Source organism: Silurus aristotelis, assembly GCF_946808225.1.
Source record: "Silurus aristotelis genome assembly, chromosome: 4".
Taxonomy (NCBI): domain Eukaryota; kingdom Metazoa; phylum Chordata; class Actinopteri; order Siluriformes; family Siluridae; genus Silurus; species Silurus aristotelis.
In genome coordinates, this window is record NC_139577.1 from 26,719,715 (window position 1) to 26,739,994 (window position 20,280).

Here is a 20,280-nt window from a genome sequence, read left to right on the forward strand (position 1 = left end):
GACGCAACAGCGCCTTCTACTGATTAAAACATGAAATGAATTTGAGTTAGGTATAAAGTCAACTCCAAATGGTTTGAACTTCAGCTCCAAGTAGACTGCACAAACCTCTTGGGGCTTTTGATTGATTTATTTAATGTCTTGTACATGATTCGGAGATACAGCTGGAGGCGTTGGTGCACGAATTTTGCTGGGATTCGTTAATGAAGAAGAAAAGACGATGCGATTAATTGCAGAGGTAAGCTAGTTAAATAAGAAAATGAGGAGATAATTGTCAATTGAGTCTGCTATCAATTTAAGACCAGAAGTACTTCTCTTTAGAAATTATACATGTTAAATTTTGACATGAGTGTCTTGTAAATGTTTTGCTATTTTTACTGGACATTAATTCAGGTACTCACCCTCAGATTTCCTAATTGTATTAAATTGTGTAACATATCACATTTCATTTTTTTTTACTTTAGAAAATGTGCAACTGGATGCTTCTGTCACCAAAACAAATTCCTTGTAAGTGCAAACATACTTGGCAATAAAGCTTTTTCTGATTCTGATATTAGTAAGAATGTTATTCTGTTACCATTCACTTTAATAAAATAAAAAAATACAGGAGAGAAAATATGCAATGAAGGTGTATGGGGGCAAATATTTTTTATATTAAGCAATACATTGACTGTTTAAAATAGCGTTTGACATACACAATGATATATTATATGTATATTTCATGTGCTGTTTTATACAGAACATGAAAACTTGACTTGTGAACAACAATATATTATACATCTGTTTGTTTAATTAGGAAAATTCCATATTCATAAAAAAAAGTGGGCTCAATGTAAACCAAACTTTTCCCATTTTATTACTGACTTTAAATTGTATGTAAATCTCTTGAAAGAAACAAAAAACAAAAAAGCACTGAAAACATGTAATTCTCTGAAAGCTTTGAAATGTATGTAATGTTTAATTTTATTTATTTATTTTTTGTTTGTTTATTATAATTTTTTTCTCTGTAAATAAGTGTAAATTTGACATGAGTATGTAACACCTCTTGTTCTTTTGGCATTTACCGGTAATAAAAAAAAAAACAAACAAACAAAAAAAAACCTTCTAAGTCCCTTCCAAGTCTCCCAACCTACATGCGTAAGTATCGCATGTATATTGCAGCCCAGAGACATGCTTGGGCCATCTTTCAGCAGCCAATAATAAGGTTAGTACAGCTAAAATGTGGGTTTTTTTTGTTGACATTTTCAAAAAAAAATTTAAAACATTGTGAACCACAAACTATTTAGGCAACTCACAAATGTATATTTAATGCTTAATTATAATAAATTGACATTCGGTGCCACCCAGATAAATATGGATCCTGCTTAAGTCTGGCTCCTCTCAAGGTTTCTTCCTTATGCTATCTCAGGAAGTCTTTCCATGCCACAGTCGTCACCGTCTTGCACTGACATAAATGTTATAAATGCACAATGTTATAAGTTCTTTATTACCCCATTATCTGTGTAAAGCTGCCTTGTGACAATGCCCACTGTTAAAAACGCTATACAAATTAAATTACATTGAAATTGTAATTGAATATTTGTAATAAATAGTAACACTTTCTTCAGGCTATTCCCCTTAAATATCTACAGTATTTAGATGTTTTTTTGTTTAGACTCAAATGTGTACTCTATTATACCTATTACTTTTTAAAATATTAGATACATTTCCCTGCCTGATGACTGTTTTACACAGGCACCACAAACAAACAACAGGGCGCTTTATAGTTATTATGAAGAAATGTGCATGGACGCAACCTTTTAAAGTAGTGGGGTTTTTTTGCTTTATTTTGTAATAAAAAGGACAAATAATCAAAATAAAAATGGGTGTGTTGGGGGTGGGAGTGCTGCTTACCTTTGTAAGGGGATGAGGAAAGGTGAAAAAAGAGGCAAACTGTGCCCCAGACCCCATTTATTGTAAACATTCCTGTTCATTTCTACTCCAGCCAAACAACAAACATGAAGCAACTTATATGTTTTTTTTGTATTAGCACTATTAGCTAATCAGGAGAGGCAGATGAGGCCAGTGCCTGTGACTGTTTGTGTAAATATCACCAACTTAACATTTGTAGACTTCTTGTTTTCATGTTATTGCCTTCCATAGTTTAGTTAAATCATTTAATATATTTGTGTAAAAGATATTTAGGCTTGTTGCTATTGGTGAAGCAATAAAAAGTACCATGTAAGGCAACCATTACTCCTGCCACAACGATCTCAAATAACATTCTCTAATCAAATCAAGTTATTGAGAATTTAATAATTTAATATCTTTGGGGTTTGTATGTGTGTAAATCTGTCTGTTCAGTACCCCACCTTCCATTGACCTTACTGCAGGTCACTGGACAGTAACAGAACAGAAAAGTGAGTAAAACAGCTGGATTATCTCCATGTCAACCCTCACAATTGGTATTTTGAAAGTCAAGTTTATTTCTATAGCACATTTCACAACGGACATTGTCTGAAAGCGGCTTACAGAATTTAAGAGTTCAGGTGAGCGATGTGTATTTATCCCTGATGAACAAGATGGCAACTGTGGCAAGGAAAAATTCCCCTTAAATGTTATGAGGAAGAAACCTTGAGAGGAACCAGACTCAAAAGGGGAGCCCATCCTCATTTGGGTGACATCAAGAGTGTGATTATAAATCTTTAAAACAATATAAAACACCGGCGAGTGAAAACTAACATGAGCAATAGAATGTAAGATTATGAGTCTGTTCTTTTCAGTCTTATACAGTCATTTGAGGTTCTCATAAAATAGTTCAACACTGGATATATACATGGGAGCCATACCATTTAGGGTTTTGTAGGTAAGTAGCAATAGTTTGTAGTTGATTTGAAACTTAACTGGTAGCCAGTGTAGGGATGATAGAATTGGGTTATATGGTCATATTTGCTCGACCTTGTGAGAACTCTGGCTGCTGCATTCTGGACAAACTGTAGCTTGTTTATTAATGATGCAGGACATCCACCTAGTAATGCATTACAATAGTCTAGTCTGGAGGTCATGAATGCATAAACGAGCTTCTCTGCATCAGATATAGAAAAAATTTCTAAGGTGGAAGAAGGCTGTCTTTTTGTAATATAGTTGATATGATTTTCAAAAGACACGATGCTGTCTAAAATAACTCCCAGGTCTTTAACTGTTGAACCATTAGTTACAGTACATGTACATTCTAAATGCAGGTTAAAATGCTGGAGCTTCTGTCTACTGTTTTTCTGGGGCGATGAGCAAAATCTCTGCCTTATGAGAATTTATTAATTAAAAGTTTTGCATCATCCAATTTTTTTTATTATCAAACACACTCAGTTAACAGAGCCAATTGAGCTGTACAGTTTAGTTTTAATGAGATATCTATAGCTGGGTATCATCAGCATAACAGTGGAAGCTAATTCCATGCCTTCTAATAATATTTCCCAAGGAAAGCATGTATATTGCGAAAAGCAGGGGTCCTAGAACTGAACCTTGTGGCACCCCATAATTTACTTAAATGAACCTGGTAGTTCCCCATTTAAATCTACAAAATGGTAATGATCAGACAGGTGGGATTAAAACCAGTTTAATGCCTGTTCCTGAATGCTGATGTAATTCTGTAAGCGATCCATGAGAAAGTCATGATCTATAGTGTCGAATGCAGCACTAAGATCTAGTAAAACTAAAAGAGAGATATAGCTTTGGTCTGAAGCAAACAAGTCATATGTGATTTTCAATAGGGCCTGAAACCTGACTGAAACTCTTCAAAGATATTGGTTTTCTTTTAAGAAGGAAAATATCTCGGCAGACACAATCTTTTCTAAAATCTTTGACATAAGCGGAAGATTTAAAATGGTCTGTAATTTGATAGTGTGTTTGGATCCAAATTAGGTTTCTTAATGAGAGACTTAATAACTGCCAACCTGAGGGATTTAGGGACGTGACCTAAAGATAGTGAGGAGTTGATAATATTCAGAAGAGGCTCACCAGCTGTAGGTAACATTTCTTTCAGTAGTTTAGTTGGAATGGGATCTAACAGACATGTTGATTTGGTAATAACATCATATAACTATTCCTGTAATTATACTTGTAAAGCATTGTAATTGTCGTGTTTTAGGTCAGATTGGATAACGAGATGCTGTCAGAGGTTGGACCTTAACAATTGTTTTTCTAATACTTTTAATTTTTCCAGTGAAGAAATTCATAAAGTCCTAATTACTAAACTTTGATGGACTGTACATCTTTCAGATACATAATTTGTTGTTAAATAAATGCAAAACCACTCCACACTCTTTCTTCAGTGTTTGGGCTTTGAGAACGCTGGCTCAAAACACTACTACTCTAGTGGAGAGCTAAGCAAACTGCTCTCGCAACTCATGTAACCAGGTAGTTGATAAAACTGTGTTGGACATTTGTAACATCTGCTCCAAAATGCTAGATTTGTCATGGTGGTGGTGGTGTAATGGTGTGGGGTATATTTTCTTGGCACACTTTGGGCCCATTAGTACCAACTTTCTTTCGGCTTCTCCCATTAGGGGTCGCCACAGCGGACCATCCGCATGTTTGATTTGGCACGTTTTTACGCTGGGTGCCCTTCCTAACGCAACCCTACCCAATTGTGTAATATATATATAAAAAAAAAAAAAAAAAAAAAAAAAAGCTGTTTACTTGACTAATAAAGTGATCCATGTTTTGGACACCAGCTGTTGGAAAGTTGGACTTGGAAGTTGAATCTCATTTTGAAAAAAATTATAATAATGTTTATCATATCAAATATCCCACTTGGTGCTTTTGATTAAATGTACTGATTTTCTTTATTAATAATTATTCATTTTTATTAATCACAGACTATGCATCCTTGAACATAATTGAACATTGCCATGACATCTCAGGAATTATTTTCACTCCAGCTTGAATAAACGTTAAGTAAAAAAAAAACGGCAGCACAGAATATTTGTATTAATTTCAGTATTGACAACTGTGTAAATGTAACTCAAATGTGTTTACAACAGTGCAAAAAAGGATGTTTGGTAATTACAATATATGTAACAAATAAAAGTTACCTAAGAAATTTTTATATTTTTTCTGATGGCCCTTTTAAGCCAACCGCCCCTAGGATTTGACAAGGGATTAACTGTACATAGGTTCTATGCATGGTGAAAACAAGTCTGAGCTACTAGACAGATAGGACATTTGGCTGTGCTTTGGTTAGATCTCTCATATAAGAATGGGTCAATACATCACAAGTCAGGATTCAGGTCATATCATGTTATGTTTTGGTCACTAGAGGCCCCACTTGTTCCCTGTTGACATCCTTGTGTATTATCTTCCCTATGTCCGTTAACTTTGTCATTACACCACCTCTGTCTCCCTTCCCCATGTGTATTTAAGTAGCCCTGTTCCTTTTTTTGGGTGATTTTTGCATTTCTGGATTTTTTGACTGAACTGAAACCTTTTGTTTCTTGGTATTTTTTCCCCAATTCCATGTTTGCTCTTGCTTTGAAAATGCTGTTCAATTCAGCTAAGATTAAGTGTAGCAACCTTACAGTCTCATCATCAGTCCAGAGCAGAAGATGAATCTTCCAGGGTTTCACAAGGCTCATCGCTTGGGCAAGCTGTAAGCAAACTAAATACACGTCAATGTGCTTATGAAGGGCAAAGTTCTGCTTTTTCTTTTTTCCTTTTTTGGTTTGCATATAGACAGTATTCTTGCTAATTAAAATTTAATTTGTCATGTACATAACCATACATAGACATGCAGTGAAATGCTTATGATGAATGATCCATAACAATGGATCATTCTGTTTTGTTGTGATACATAACAAAACAGAGGAATACATTAATCCTCTGTTTATCGCAGTGGTTACGTTCCAAATCCGGAATATATTATATTATATTTTACATATACAGTACTGTACTGTATTAACATTTTACTTCATTTTATAATTAATAATTATAATTATATAATTATATTATATAAGACCGGGAAAATCAGAGAAACAAATTAGAAAAATGCAATTCCACGCGAGATTCGAACCGCAATAAAACGGGGGATTATCGTTTTTTTTTTAAATATAACATAATTGCAGTATAATTCAAAATAAAGTCCTGTTACTTATCATTATGTAACTAAAACAAAATTTACCCATTTTTACAGAACACATTCCTGACAACCTGTTTTACTAAATAACCTAAAAACCAGGAAACCCACCCACTGCCCACTGAATCTGATCAGATAAATGAATCAATTTCTGTCATGTTTGACCACCAAATTACAAAATCCACATAATCTCAAACAAAAGTTAAATCAATCCCAAAACTACTGAATCTGATTAATAGAACTGATTTGTCCAGATTTTGTGGATGAACAGACAGGATGAATTATGAAAAAAAAACATGCCTATATAATTATAGACTTTTTTATTTGTAATATATAGACAACATATTACATTGTAAATGCATTATATGAAACTCCCTATGACATTTTTCTTTCCGAAATTTCCATACAAAGACAAATCAATACATTTTAGGAAAGACAAACAACTCAAAACAGGTGTGCTAACAAGTGTTAGCCAATATCTGAATGTACGCATTTTTTTTTTCTTGATTTTGGAGAACTGTACAGACATTGTGCTCGGTTTCCTGTTACACTGAGTATTTCTGTTGCTATGAGAGAGAAATTCATCTGGGACTTAAAGAAGAAATTTGGAAGGTTAAAGGCCACCAGCTGCAAGAGTGGACACAACAAAGCTTGAACTGTAAATTCAAGAAAAAAAGCTACACAGATCAGAACTCTGCATGCAGCTGAATTGTACTCTTCTAGAACACAGTTTGAATGCAACTCTTAATACAAAATATTTATATATTTTGAATATAGCTTACTGTATAAGATACATTTCCAATGCATCCCAATAATACTGTCCATTATACAATACAATAGATCTAAAATAAATGAGCCTGTGTATTATAGGAATATGTAAAAATAAAGGTGTGTGGTGACTGGTTGTTTGGAATCCAGAGCCATCTTTTTTTTCATGCACAGGACATCCTTATTTCAGAAACTTGAGAAAAAGGAGAAAGAAAGACAGCTTTAGACAGTGCATCAATAAAGGGCTTTATATATCAGTTTGCACAAATCTGGTTTTATCTGGTTAAACCATGGGTGTGATAAATGAATTACACATGGAGCTGTAATAAACTTTCTAGTGACTGTAGTACTCTGCAGGGAACAGCTGGAAACCACTAAAACAGCCATGCAGTCAAATAAAAATGCAATCAAAGGAAACTGATGATGAAGAAACCTTTGTTTATGCCTCAGATTTAGACCACATTTGCCAACGTGACTTTCATTTTTCCAGATGTTTGTTAAAGGTGGTTAAAGCAACTGTGATGTGAGCTAGAGTTGTAACCAGTGCATAATAGCTTCTTCTTAAAACTTGTTTGATGTGGTTGCTAGGAATTTTTTTTATATATATAAAATTTGCCTAAAAGCAGCCAAATCTAGCAACAAAAAAAAAAATCACAAAGTTTGCACACTTTTTTGCGTTTGGTTCTGCTAAAGTTTTTAGTCTTATAACTTAAAAAGTGAATTATTTAGATGTTTTTGAGCAGAGGACTTTGGAACAATCAGTAGGTTATAGATTGACCAGTGAATGCACCTTGGAACAACTTGTACCAACTGTGCAGCATTACTGGTTTAACCCTTTATAATGAAAATTAAACAGGGCAGGAGTTAAACTAAACATTTCCATGTATTTCTCTTACCAGGTAGTTGATAGAACTGTTCTTTTTTTTGTACAGAATAAATGCGAAAGCAGAGGAGATGACAGCCTGCACCATGCTGAGGAATAGGAGAATTGACTTCACTTCAAAACTCACTCTCTAAGAAAAAAAAGGGGGAAAAAGTCAATCAGTTTAACATGCATTACGATATAGAAAACTGAGATGTATGGAATCAAAATAGCACAAAAGTCTTTGTCATACCGTGGAGAAATATAAATCATCACAGGTAGTTGATGGGTTAAACTTGCAAGTACTTTGTGGGTTCCTTATTATATCAACACTGTAAAGAATTATGGCAATGACCGAGATGACTGCAGCCAACGCTGTGAATGCCATGCATGCAAAAACCTAGAGATGGTAAACAAACAAATATCATAGGAAATTCAATGCAATAAAATGTCCTTCTTGAACATCACTATTTATTTTCTCCTTTTTTTTAAATAGCTTGTTGCAAACACATTAAAATGAAAAATGTATGAAGTCTCTTGCAACTTTCACTTTTTGTTTGTTGTTGGACATTTTACATTTACATTTGGCAGTCTCAGCTCCTTCAACAGCACAGTACTTCAGTTGTGCTATGCCTCGTTTTAACATGGTATGTGAAAATGATAAACAAATGTTTGGTGTAATATGTTCCAATGCAAAGCATGTCCCAGTGTGATTTACACCTCTTATACCACAATTTCATACACCTTTATTTCTTTACAATTAATCTTTTGGAACAGCCATGAAATGGGCAATTTTCTGTTATAACTTGCACGAAACAGTCTTTCCCTCACCAATCTTATCCTGTTTTTTTTTTCTCCTTTTTTAAACTTAAAACAGTGAAAATAGTTTCTTGCAAAAGCATGAAGGTCCCTATCCTTTCGTCTCTAATGATTGAAGACAAGATAAATGCAGATCATATGCCATACAAGCCCCTGCATAATAACTGTTACTATTAACAACTAATTTTGTTATAAAAGTAGAATGTTAAATTTATATATATAATATATAATAAAAATGTTATTAAATATATTTGTATTTATACAATTTACAATTATGAATAGCAAAATACATCTTACACCAACTGAAACTTACCGAATAAATGCTGTCATGTTTATCCATTACAAGAGCAATAGCACCAGCAATTAGAAACTGAAAAGAAACAATTAATGACATTGATTTTAATGTACACCAATTTTTACCTACTGACAACAAAACTTTTGTGATGCAGATCTGTTTCCATTCTGACAGCATGTGATAATGTTGAGGTAGGAATAAAAACGATATCTCACAGATATGCCGCTCCACCACGGCACGCCAAACGTAACAACCTCTGTTATTTTGGCAGAGAGCAGTGGCACTGAATAAGAGATGATCAGAAATCCAAGCATGACCTGGGAAATCTAGAAGTGGGGTTGTTTGTTCAAGTAAAGTGGGATATTAAGTAGAACTTATAATGAGAACACTTTAGCATTAGAGAGATCATGAGTCATTTATATTTCTTTTCATGGACTGTATTTCATGAGTGAAACTTGTTAGCATCTTATATTATGTATAACAGAAAAAAAATGAACATCATTGGACAGGAGTCTTACCCCTATTGATTTGAGGTCTCCTTTCTTTATGCTCTTCTTCAGTGCCTCCTGTTTGTCTGTTAATTTATTAACATTCTGATCTGAGGCTACACTGACAGTCAAGTCACTCGCCACTGTTAATGCCATTCTTGGTCAGTGCCTAGACATTCAAGAAAAAGAGAAGTATTTAACACTGTATTTACTTACTTTATTTATTCATTAGTTCTAAATACATAAATATGTTTATACTCAAGCAAAGTTTAATATAATTATTATTTCTAAAAGCTTTAATCATACAGATTAGAGATGCAATCAATTCCACTTTAGTTGAACCTATATTGAATGCTAGGAAAGGGTAATGTTGCTGGCTCACATACTCTCCCTGTGTCTGCGTGGGTTTAAAAACAAAACCCACGCAGACACAGGTCTCCCCTTTCCAGTGACCGCCAAAAAAAAATGCCGGTAGGTGAATTTGTTTTTCTAAGTATAAAAGAGTGCCCTGTAATGGACTGGCAATTTATCCATGTTGATTCAGATCCTTAGTCCAGTGTTTATTGAATGGTCTCTTTTGAGACCCTGACCAAGATAAAGCACACTACCTAAAGATGCATGCATGAATGGATGAATTATTTAAAGTTTATTTACGCTTTATGTCACACACATTACATCTGGATACTAAAGTGTAATTTCCTTTTAAAAGTATTCTTCCTCTAAATAGCCTCAGGAATACATTTATAAACAATGTAGTTTTATAGATAATAATATATCTGCAACCTTACAGGGGCAGGAGCTTGGTTATCACAGAATTTATATCATGTTTAACGTGGGGTTATGGTAAAAAAATATATAATAAAATGTTAAACTATCACAACAGTAAACATTTTGGCTGCAAAAGATTTGAAATTAGATTTTTTGGGGGTTTTTTATAACTCAAACTAAAATGGAACCTACTCTAGACGTGAATGTCTACAGGGTGGCGGTCATGCATGCAACATTGATTGCAGTTTTGATGAACGGAAAATTATTAGCATTTTATGTGTTAAGTTGGTGTAAGGTATAAAGTGAGGTCAACAAGCTACTAATTCATGGCTCTTGGCATTTAAAAGAAATATAATAACAATAGCAATAATAATAATAATAATAATAATAATAATAATAATAATAATAATAATAATAAACAGATGAAGAAGAAGATGAGGGTGAGAATGTACAAAATACACATATCCCTATTTAGACTTTCTATGTTTTGATTTATCATCAGTATTAATAATAATAATAATAATAATAATAATAATAATAATAATAATAATAATAATCATTGAGGCTTTTATAACAGAATTAGCAAACTCACTATTACTCATTTTAGATCACATCCAATGTTAGTTAAGAATCTGTTAGCCAACTTTAAAACGAAGACCATGTCCACACTAACCTTAGTGTACTACTGATACCTACAATGAGAGAGTTAGTATGTTGTTTGAAATGCAGCCAACTTAAACAATGTCAGAGCTCCAGCATTGCTCAGACACCGAGACGACGCCACAAACTTTTGACTTTTTGTCAAAAAATTGTGACCTCAAAAACATTAGGAATTTATATTGTATTTATATCAATGCTCTATTAGTCACCTACCTAAAGGGTTGAGATCTTAGGACTTCTCCAAACTCTCTCCAATACACTGTCGAGAGAGCAAAAAAATAAACCAGAGAGAGACTTGATGAACACACACACACACACACACACACACACACACACACACACACACACACACACACACACACACACACACACAAACTACGGCCCGCCCGTTTCTGCCTGTTTCTCAGAAAGAAATGTGGTCTCTCTTTTCAGAAGCCCCCTCCATCTCTCCCTCCCAAGTGGACTAATACTTGCGCACTTTATTTTCTGTGCTCCTCGAAATCACCACCACTCCAGCACTTCTCCTGCTGAATAAAGTGATTACCGAGTCACCAAATCCTGCTGTCAAAGTAAGTCCATGATTTTGAATAGATCTTATCAGAAAATCACAGATGTGCTTCTCATTTAAAGTCATTTGTTGTAAGTCTATAGTGTATATACTGAGTAGAAGAGCACTTTCAACATTCATAGCATTTTCAATCATTTCTTTGTAAAATACTAATGGATTGTTTTGGAGACATCGTTGTGTGTGTGTGTGTGTGTGTGTGTGTGTGTGTGTGTGTGTGTGTGTGTGTGTGTGTGTATCTGGGGGGTGGGGATGGGGTGTTTAGGGTCCTAGGTATCTGGGGGGTGGGGATGGGGTGTTTAGGGTCCTAGGGGTGTTACTGGCCCTTGAACAGCTGGGGAGAGCGTTGCCAGATTGTTAAAAAAATTTACCCCACTGCATGGGATGCAGTAATGTAGTGCTGTAGGGAGTTTAGAAAACAGCATCATTTAATAGTTATTATTCTATATTATTGCCTAATTATAAATGCCATTTAGAGAAATATAAGTTAGTACTAGTTACTGATATTCAGTCAGGGGGTTTGGATCCAAAGTACCAAAGATTGTGCCTGTAACAAATGAACCCTTTCATTTATAAATGACATTAAGGTATTAAAGGTATAAAAATTAATAATATGGCAGATTTTAATTATAGCTGACACTTCAACTGTATTTAGAAGTTGTATTAGAGGTATGAGGTTGCCAAAGAAATCCCAATCAATGTTCAAAAAATGTGGTCCAAAAAAAACAGCAAAGGGTCAGGGACATAAGCAAACAATGATATCATAGCAAAATCACAAATCACAAAAAAAGAAGTAGAGCAAAGTCAAAACCAGAATAGTAAAACAAAAGAATCAGTTCTTGATGACATTTTACAACATGTATTCCTTACTATAATTTGAGGTTTTGCTTGTATTCAGGTGTGTGATTAGAAATGTTTGTATGACACTGGGAAGTATGGTCCATGGCAGCCATATTTGTATACTGGGGTGTGTAATGGAAAACAGAGCTTCTGTTTGATTCCAGCATTGACCTACAAGACTTTATGATTCTAACTGTCCCCTGAAGAGAAGTGCTGGTGACAAGTTAAAAAGAGTGGAACAAATCATATACATCACTTTTTTTGATTAATCATTTGTAAAATGTCCACTTGTCAACTTTCAATACCTATGAACAAAAGCATCAAAATCCTCTAAAAAAAATCAACTGTAAACTGTGATGACATCCTGTCAAATAGTCAATATAATGTATATATGATTATACATGTAAGTTATATGGCACATGAGAGAAGTACTATTTACTTGGCTGAAAGTGGTAAAAAAATTTTTTCAACATTCTTAAAAATACTGGCCAATCTGGCAACACCGACTTGTGACCCCACCCCATATTTTGGTGTTGTTGTACTCGAGTTCATTGTACACCTTTTTTTTTTTTTTTGCTGTTCATTTTTTGTGTTTGTTGTCCATGAGCCAAAAACCTGACAATTCTTGTGAACATGATTATGCATTTTCTGAAAATGATAGTATGAAGCTATGTATTATGAAAAGTGTTTTATAGAGTAATAATAGTGTAAACCCTACATCTCTCCAAACACACTTTTAGATTGCATTCCACAATGTTAAAACCTGAACATGTGGTTTTCATTAAAACCCCAAAGCTCCCTGTCCTTCTTTCTCACAGTGTATCTTTTCCTCTTAGGATTGATTCCAGTATCCTTTCACTTCCTGTGCAGGAATCTCCAGTGAAAGAATAAATAGACTTCAGTTGCTTGATAAAACATTAGTTAATATTCTTGCCATTCTTTCTGGAGTTCACTGCAGAATAGTACTTGTAGTCCAAAAGTTTGAAAGCTTAAGTTGTAGAATTTTTAAGACACTGCATCATTATAAATGTCAGATGTGGCCCCTGCAGTATTCATTTCCCCCTGTAAAAAGAATTTGTTCCAGTATTTTTTCCCTTTACAAACCACTCATGCACAAACCACTTTTAATACGTTCATTCTGGTCAACAAGGATGCCAATCTATTATGCAAGGACTAACACATGACAGACCACAATGCAGTCCAACAATGCAATAAAGCAGAGTGTGGTTATCACCCTGAAGTGCATTATTTCTTTATAGCTGCACAGTGTGATGTTCTGCTTATAATGCACTGGTTTGCTAATGATTTCAATGTTTAATTTGTTAATGAAGAACATTGCACACATTTTAATTTTTTATAGTTAGACGTAATGTTGTAGAACATTTGAGATTACTGTCATTACTTTTTTATAGCCATGATAAACAGTCAGTCGTTCTCCAGCCTAAAGAGTAGACCCTAAACTGTACAAGTGTAAATTTTTTTGTCCTGAAGATTTTATCCTGTTTGGAATCTTTCCCAAAAAAAAGGCCACACACCAATGTGTGTAATGTGTGTATTTACTGAAAACCTTATGTTTATAACTATAGAAAAATGTGAAATATTAGAAATGTCATGCCCTGGCCTACATTAATGTACACAAAAATAATTTCATAATGTTTTAAAATATACAATCTGTGACATTATATATATATTACATCCCTAAACATTATTATTAATGTTTATATATATATATATATATATATATATATATATATATATATATATACTATATACATATATACATATATATATATATATATATATATATATATATATATATATATATATATATATATATAAATATATATAAACACACACACACACACACACACACACACATATAATTCAACCCTGCAGGCTAATTTTGTACTTGTACAGATGTTTGTTTTCATTATATCAGTCATTTTTCTGCCTCCATTCTCCATTCTGATGTTTTCTTGTAAACATTTGCTTGAACTGTATCAGCATAATTTTATTTATTAATTGCTAAATGTCTACCTGTACACTAATTTCCTCTTTTTATTTATTTATTTATTTATTTATTTATTTTTTACTTTACAGCTTTTTGAATAAACATTTAAGCAGACCTTGGCCCCAATGTTGTTTGGCAACAGGAAAGGATCCAAGGTCTATTTGTTAATAGCACTACAGAACTGACATTTTTACAAGCACGTAAAGCAGAATTTTCTAAATCACATCTGAGTACAGTCTGTATCATTTAGATGATCTGCCAATATTGTAATTATTTTAAGAATTTTATGTATGTTAGATATTGCTGTTTTGGTAAAATAATTATTGACATTTATGTTTCATTTCTTTTAAGATGACAGAGACACAGATTGAACCCCTATGCAAACTGCATCGTCTGTTCAGGATCTATGATTCAGAGGTTGTAGCGGTGAGTGATTGGGTTAACCAACCAAAGAAACAAACAACCAACCAACCAACCAACCAAACAATCAAACAAACAAACACTACTATGGGTGTAACGTTACACAAAATTCACGGTTCGGTATGTACCTCCGTTTTAAAGCCACGATTAAGTACAATTTCGGTACAGTTAGTGGGAAGAAATGCAAAACATAAAATTGCGTGTTGTCTTTTATTAACTAAGTTTATCATTAATAACATTTGTGAAAATCAACAGTTTACATTTTCAAAACTATTTTAAATAAAAACTCTGCTTGGTTAAATAATATATGAAATCTGAAATAAATCGATTTAAATAAAATGTAATAAATGGAAAAATTTTATTAAATACTTTACATTTGTTAGACCACATTTGGTTAAAACAGATGTGTATGTAAGTGTGTGTGTGTGTTTTACATTTAATATGATTAAGATATAATCTACTTAACTTCTTCTTTCGGCTGCTCCCGTTAGTGGTCGCCACAGCGGATCATACGTCTCCATGCTACTCTGTCCTCTTCTACCTGCATGTCTTCCCTCACCACATCCATAAACCTTATTCTTGGTCTTCCGCTTTTCCTCCTTCATGGTGGCTCCATCTTTAGCATTCTCCTACTGATATACCCCATGTCCCTCCTCTGCACATGTCCAAACCTTCTCAGTCTAGGTCTCTCTCACTTTGTCTTCAAAACAACCTACACTGTGCCTCTAATAAACTCATTTCTAATTGTGTCCATCGTCGTCACTCCCAATAAAAAACCTCAACATCTTCGGCTCTGCTACCTCCAGCTCCACCTCTTGTCTTTTACTCCCTCCATCTTCTCAACACACTCTCCTCACTAGTCAACACATTTCCATCTGCATCCTTTATTGCTCTAACTTGCAGCACATAATTCCCAGCTCGGTCCCTCTGCCTGGCCAATCGGTACAAATCCTTTTCTCCTTACTTAGTGTCCAACTTCTCATACAGCTCCTCATATGCCTTTTCATTAGCTTTTGCCACATCCCTCTTCACCTGCTGCAGCATCTCCTTGTACTCCTGCATACTTTTCTCATCACTCTGTCGATCCCAATTCTGATTTGCCAACCTCTTTCTCCTTATGCTCTCCTGTACTTACTCATTCCTCATTCCTCTTTGTCTTCCTTTCTATTTCCAGATGTCACACCAAGTACCTTTCTAGCTGTCTTCCTTATCACTTCTGCAGTAGTTGTCCAATCATCCACCGCAGTCTCCATCCTTCAGTTTCCACCATCTTATTCTTTTATCAGTCTTTACTCTCCTCTTCTTCTTCACCTCTAAAGCCATCCTACAGACCACCATCTGATGCTGTCTGGCTACACTCTCCCCAGCCAACACCTTATCGTCTCCAATCTCCTTCAGGTTGCATCTCCTATATAAAATATAGTCCACCTGCATGCACCTTCCTCCATTCTTATACATCACCCTATGCTCCTCCTTCTTCTTAAAATAAGTCTTCACCACTGCCATTTCCATCCTTTTAGCAAAATCACCCACCATCTGCCCTTCTACATTCTCTCCTTAAAGCCATATCTACCCATCACCTCCTCATCACCTCTGTTCCCTTCACCCACATGCCCATTAAAGTCTGCCCTAATCACCAATCGTTTATTCCTAGGTACACTCTCCATCACTGCATCTAACTCACTCCAAAATTTTTCCTTCTCCTCATTTATGGAGCATAAGCACTGATGACATTTATCATCACCCCTTCAACTTTTAGCTTCATGTTCATCACCCTATCAGAAACTCTCTTCACCTCCACTACACTCTTACTGTACTCTTCCTTCAGAATCACCTCTACACCATTTCTCTTTCCATCTACACCATGAAAGAACAGTTTAAACCCACTTTCAATGTTCCTGATCTTACTCACTTTCTCCTGAACACACAACATATCTACCTTTCTCCTCTCCATCATTTCAGCTACCTCTTTCTCTTTACCAGTCATAGTACCAACATTTAAAGTGCCCACTCTAACCTCCACTCTCCTCCACTTCTCCTTTCTTACTTTTTTACTCCTTTCCTGCTCTTTCTCCTCTCCTCCTCCCTCGGCAAACAGTAGCCCAATTTCCACCGGTACCCTGTTGGCTAATGATGCCTGTGGCGGTCGTTGGTAACCTGGGCCTCGACCGATCCGATATGAAATTCAGGTTTGTGAGACGCATGTTTGATTTGGCACATTTTTTTAAGCTGGATGCCCTTCCTACTGAGACCCTCCCAATTTATCCGAGATTGGGACCCGCACTAAGAGGTGCACTGGCTACTACTTTACTGTTCTACTTATTATATCTAGCATACTAGAACAAATGTCTTCATTCCTTTCATCTTTTATTCATTTACTCCCTCGATGTGTGGAATTGTCAGGAATTTCTCCTTTTAAGAGAAATTCTTAAAGCTGGACATAAAAATGCTAACTTCCTAGTTAGCTGCAAAAATACTATACATTGTTGTGTATGCGTTAAAATGTTATAATGATATATTGATATATAATAATAATATATAATAATAAAAATGCACTCTAAATGCTTAATACGCTCCCGAGGGAACTCAGATTTTATCTCAGATGATCCGCACGTAAAAATTATTGCATTGGGTAAAAAAAACGTGTACCGTTACACCCCTACTATCTACACAAACAAACAACCACTATAACACTATCTATCTATCTATCTATCTATCTATCTATCTATCTATCTATCTATCTATCTATCTATCTATCTATCTATCTATCTATCTATCTATCTATCTATCTATCTATCTATCTATCTATCTATCTATCTATCTATCTAAATGTATGTATATTGGGTACGTATGTATTTTTACTTTGCCTTTGGTTGCATATACTAGTGAAGTTACATCCAGTCCAAACTAAAATCAATGTTCCATGGATGTTGCTCTTTCTTTCAAGAACATGTAAATGTGTTATTACTCGTGAATCAGTAGGTTAGTCTTAAATGGTCAATGTTACATTTTTTCATTGACATATGGTACTTTGTCTCTTACAGGTAATGACAATATTACTTGGAGCGTTCCAAGCACTACTGGGACTTCCAACTTACTACATGAGCATCAACATACAAACATTATACTTGTGTCCAGTTTTTGTTGGGGCAGTAGTAAGATTTCTTTTTCTTTTAAGTCTCCTTTTTTACTATTTGTAAAATATTCATATTTATTGCCTGCATGTTAATCACTCAAAATAATTCACCACTTGTTTGCGTTCTATAAACTTCAATCAACCTTAAACATTAAACCAATCTAACAGGGCACAAGTGAATTAAATGTGCAAACATTCTCTAATGATTCTGTTATGTCTCTGTGCAGTATGTAGCTGGAGGATCTATGGCAATGGCATGTAAAAGAAATCCTAGCAGGAAGATGGCAAGTTTTTTTTTTGTTTGCTTGTTTGTTTGTTATTCATCTAAGGTTTAAAATCAGATATTGATAAAATATGTAACTAGGGTAGAAATAGTAGCTACTCTACTGTAGCTATTCTACTATACTCTAGGTGTAGCTAACTGCAAACTGAAAGGATAAACTAATGAAAGAGTACAAGTGACAAAGGACACTTTTTTAGCATCTTTTTAAAGCTACAATCCTTGCAAATGTTTTTATTTTTTATTTTCTTGCTAGGTGAAGAACTGTTTGTATGCCAGTGCTTTTGGGCTGTTGATGGGGTTGTGTGCCATTGCTGTTTATGGCTATGCAGTCAATGACATTAGGTCTATTGAAACCTGCGACGTGAAAACGTCTTTCTTTAAAGATTGTCAACAACATGAATTCGTTGTGAGTTTTTGTGAATTTTTGCCTCCAGTGAATGCTCTTATTTCAATTTGCCACTACATTACACAAAGCTTATAATGCCTGTATGTTTCTAAAATCTACAAACGCTTTAAAATTTTTTCCCCTACAGGAATATTTCAAATCAATCTCAGCATTGCTTTTGATCTATGATATGGGAGCGATTACTCTTCAAGGTCTGCTTTTATCATCAGCAATGAAAGCTTTGAAAGCAAAATGAAAAGAAAAACATGGTTATAATGCACCACTATAATAACATATATACTGGAATAACTGATAAATTCAAAAGAAATGTGATGTATAACTCACTGTTTGTTTATATACTCTTTTATGTTATACTTCTTTTGTAATGAAAAAATGGTGTGTGACGAAAAATGTTATGTGGAGACTTCACACATAGGTTGCATTTGATTATATAAATTCTAATTATAGAAATGATATATATTAAAGTTTGTTTTTAAATAAAGTTTTTGCTTTTTAATACTAATGTTTCTAAGCTAGGTAGTTAAAACATTTTGTATTTGCTTATAGATATTTACAGTATTGTGTTCAGGTTTTATGAGTGATTGAAATGACAGATCCTGCTTTAGCCATTTGGAAGTAAAGTCAAATAAAATATTTATTATAAACCAAAATAATATAATACAATATAATATAATAACACAGAAGCTTTGCACAATATCAACATAAAGTGCCTTGACTTTATCACTGTGTAAGATAAGTGACAGTACACGCAGAACAAAAAAAAGATAATATGATAAAGATACTAAATGCACATAGGATCTTGAATTAAGGATTAGTTGTAACAGAAAGTTGTGTAATGGTCAACATTGAATTAAAATTGAAATAATAAATACAGCATGCCTTCTATAAGTCTGCAGTAGTAACATGGCAAAACTGAAAAGAAAAATTATTTGAATTATATATATATATATATATAAAATTGTCCAGTAACGATCACTGCATTATCTGGTCACTTTAATGGGAACACCTATACTCCTGTATGCAATATATCCATCCAGACAATCATATGGCAACAGCACAATGCAATAAATTGTACATGTATGGGTCAAAAGCTTCAGTTCACATCAAACACTGAAATGTAGAATAATGTAATTTTTTTAATGATTTTGTCTATTTCTAACATCATGGTGTGGAAACAAAAGAAATTCCATTGAACTGCAGTTTAGCAGGCAGAAAGGTCTCGCTAATTTTGAGGAAAATGTCTAGAATCTATTTCTTATTCAGCAACAAAACCTTTTGGCATTATTTAGCATGGTGCACATTCTGAGATACGAGTTACTAAGAGTAAACTCTAGAAACTGTTGTGTATAACAATGAAAAACATGAGCAGTATCTGAAACACCAGCTAATTTTGATTTTGGATGTAGACATTATCTGAAGCTCTTGACCTGTTTCTGCAGGATTTTATAGCATTGCACTGCAGACACACGATTAGATGATTGGATAATTGCATACAGATTATATTATATTATATTATATTATATTATATTATATTATATTATATTATATTATATTATATTATATTATATTATTTTATATAAGTGGCCTGTTGGTTTACATCAATTTATAAGGCAATATATGTCAATGTATTTTTATAAACCTTTTAAATCACATTTTTTTAAGAACTCTTTTTAAGAATTACTGTTTATTCTGTATTCAAAACCAAAAATTATATTTTACATGTGAATTCAAATCTTGGTTTAGTAGGATGTTCTTGATAAGTGAAATTTTACATGTGTTTACATATTTACCAAGTTAATAAAATATTTTAAATATATCATTTGTTGAGTTTTTTTGTTTGTTTTTTCACAAAT

At 33.9% G+C, this 20,280-nt stretch overlaps 2 protein-coding genes across 4 annotated transcripts; one reads left to right on the forward strand and one right to left on the reverse strand.

Moving 5' to 3' along the window:
- The first annotated feature begins 73 nt into the window (after positions 1 to 73).
- On the forward strand, positions 74 to 19,370 carry LOC310724611 (uncharacterized protein). 2 transcript variants are annotated; one of them, XM_083538880.1, is made up of 6 exons: positions 74 to 235; positions 14,534 to 14,608; positions 17,647 to 17,757; positions 17,966 to 18,022; positions 18,275 to 18,427; positions 18,555 to 19,370. In XM_083538880.1, exons 1-6 carry the CDS (start codon positions 218 to 220, stop codon positions 18,660 to 18,662), a joined length of 522 nt encoding a protein of 173 aa, XP_083395006.1. In that variant the 5' UTR covers positions 74 to 217; the 3' UTR covers positions 18,663 to 19,370. The 2 variants fall into 2 exon arrangements, with proteins under 2 accessions (XP_083395006.1, XP_083395007.1); XM_083538881.1 differs by lacking the exon at positions 74 to 235 and adding an exon at positions 11,183 to 11,335.
- tmem176 (transmembrane protein 176) lies at positions 6,410 to 11,099 on the reverse strand. 2 transcript variants are annotated; one of them, XM_083538877.1, is made up of 7 exons: positions 10,980 to 11,099; positions 9,369 to 9,507; positions 9,066 to 9,176; positions 8,869 to 8,925; positions 7,990 to 8,136; positions 7,771 to 7,887; positions 6,410 to 7,067 (listed from the first exon to the last, which is right to left on the reverse strand). In XM_083538877.1, exons 2-7 carry the CDS (start codon positions 9,492 to 9,494, stop codon positions 7,056 to 7,058), a joined length of 570 nt encoding a protein of 189 aa, XP_083395003.1. In that variant the 5' UTR covers positions 9,495 to 9,507; positions 10,980 to 11,099; the 3' UTR covers positions 6,410 to 7,055. The 2 variants fall into 2 exon arrangements, with proteins under 2 accessions (XP_083395003.1, XP_083395004.1); XM_083538878.1 differs by lacking the exon at positions 10,980 to 11,099 and adding an exon at positions 10,699 to 10,858.
- Positions 19,371 to 20,280: the final 910 nt, after the last annotated feature.

Excerpts from the sequence above, each read along its gene's own strand:
- LOC310724611 (XM_083538880.1), top strand. Across the intron at positions 14,609-17,646 it reads ATGATTCAGAGGTTGTAGCG|GTAATGACAATATTACTTGG; the intron begins GTGAGTGATTGG and ends TGTCTCTTACAG. Across the intron at positions 18,023-18,274 it reads GAAATCCTAGCAGGAAGATG|GTGAAGAACTGTTTGTATGC; the intron begins GCAAGTTTTTTT and ends TTTTCTTGCTAG.
- tmem176 (XM_083538877.1), bottom strand. The coding sequence starts at position 9,494 with ATGGCATTAACAGTGGCGAGTGACTTGACTGTCAGTGTAGCCTCAGAT. Across the intron at positions 8,926-9,065 it reads CGTGGTGGAGCGGCATATCT|TTTCTAATTGCTGGTGCTAT; the intron begins GTGAGATATCGT and ends GTTTCTTTTCAG. Across the intron at positions 8,137-8,868 it reads AACATGACAGCATTTATTCG|GTTTTTGCATGCATGGCATT; the intron begins GTAAGTTTCAGT and ends TACCATCTCTAG.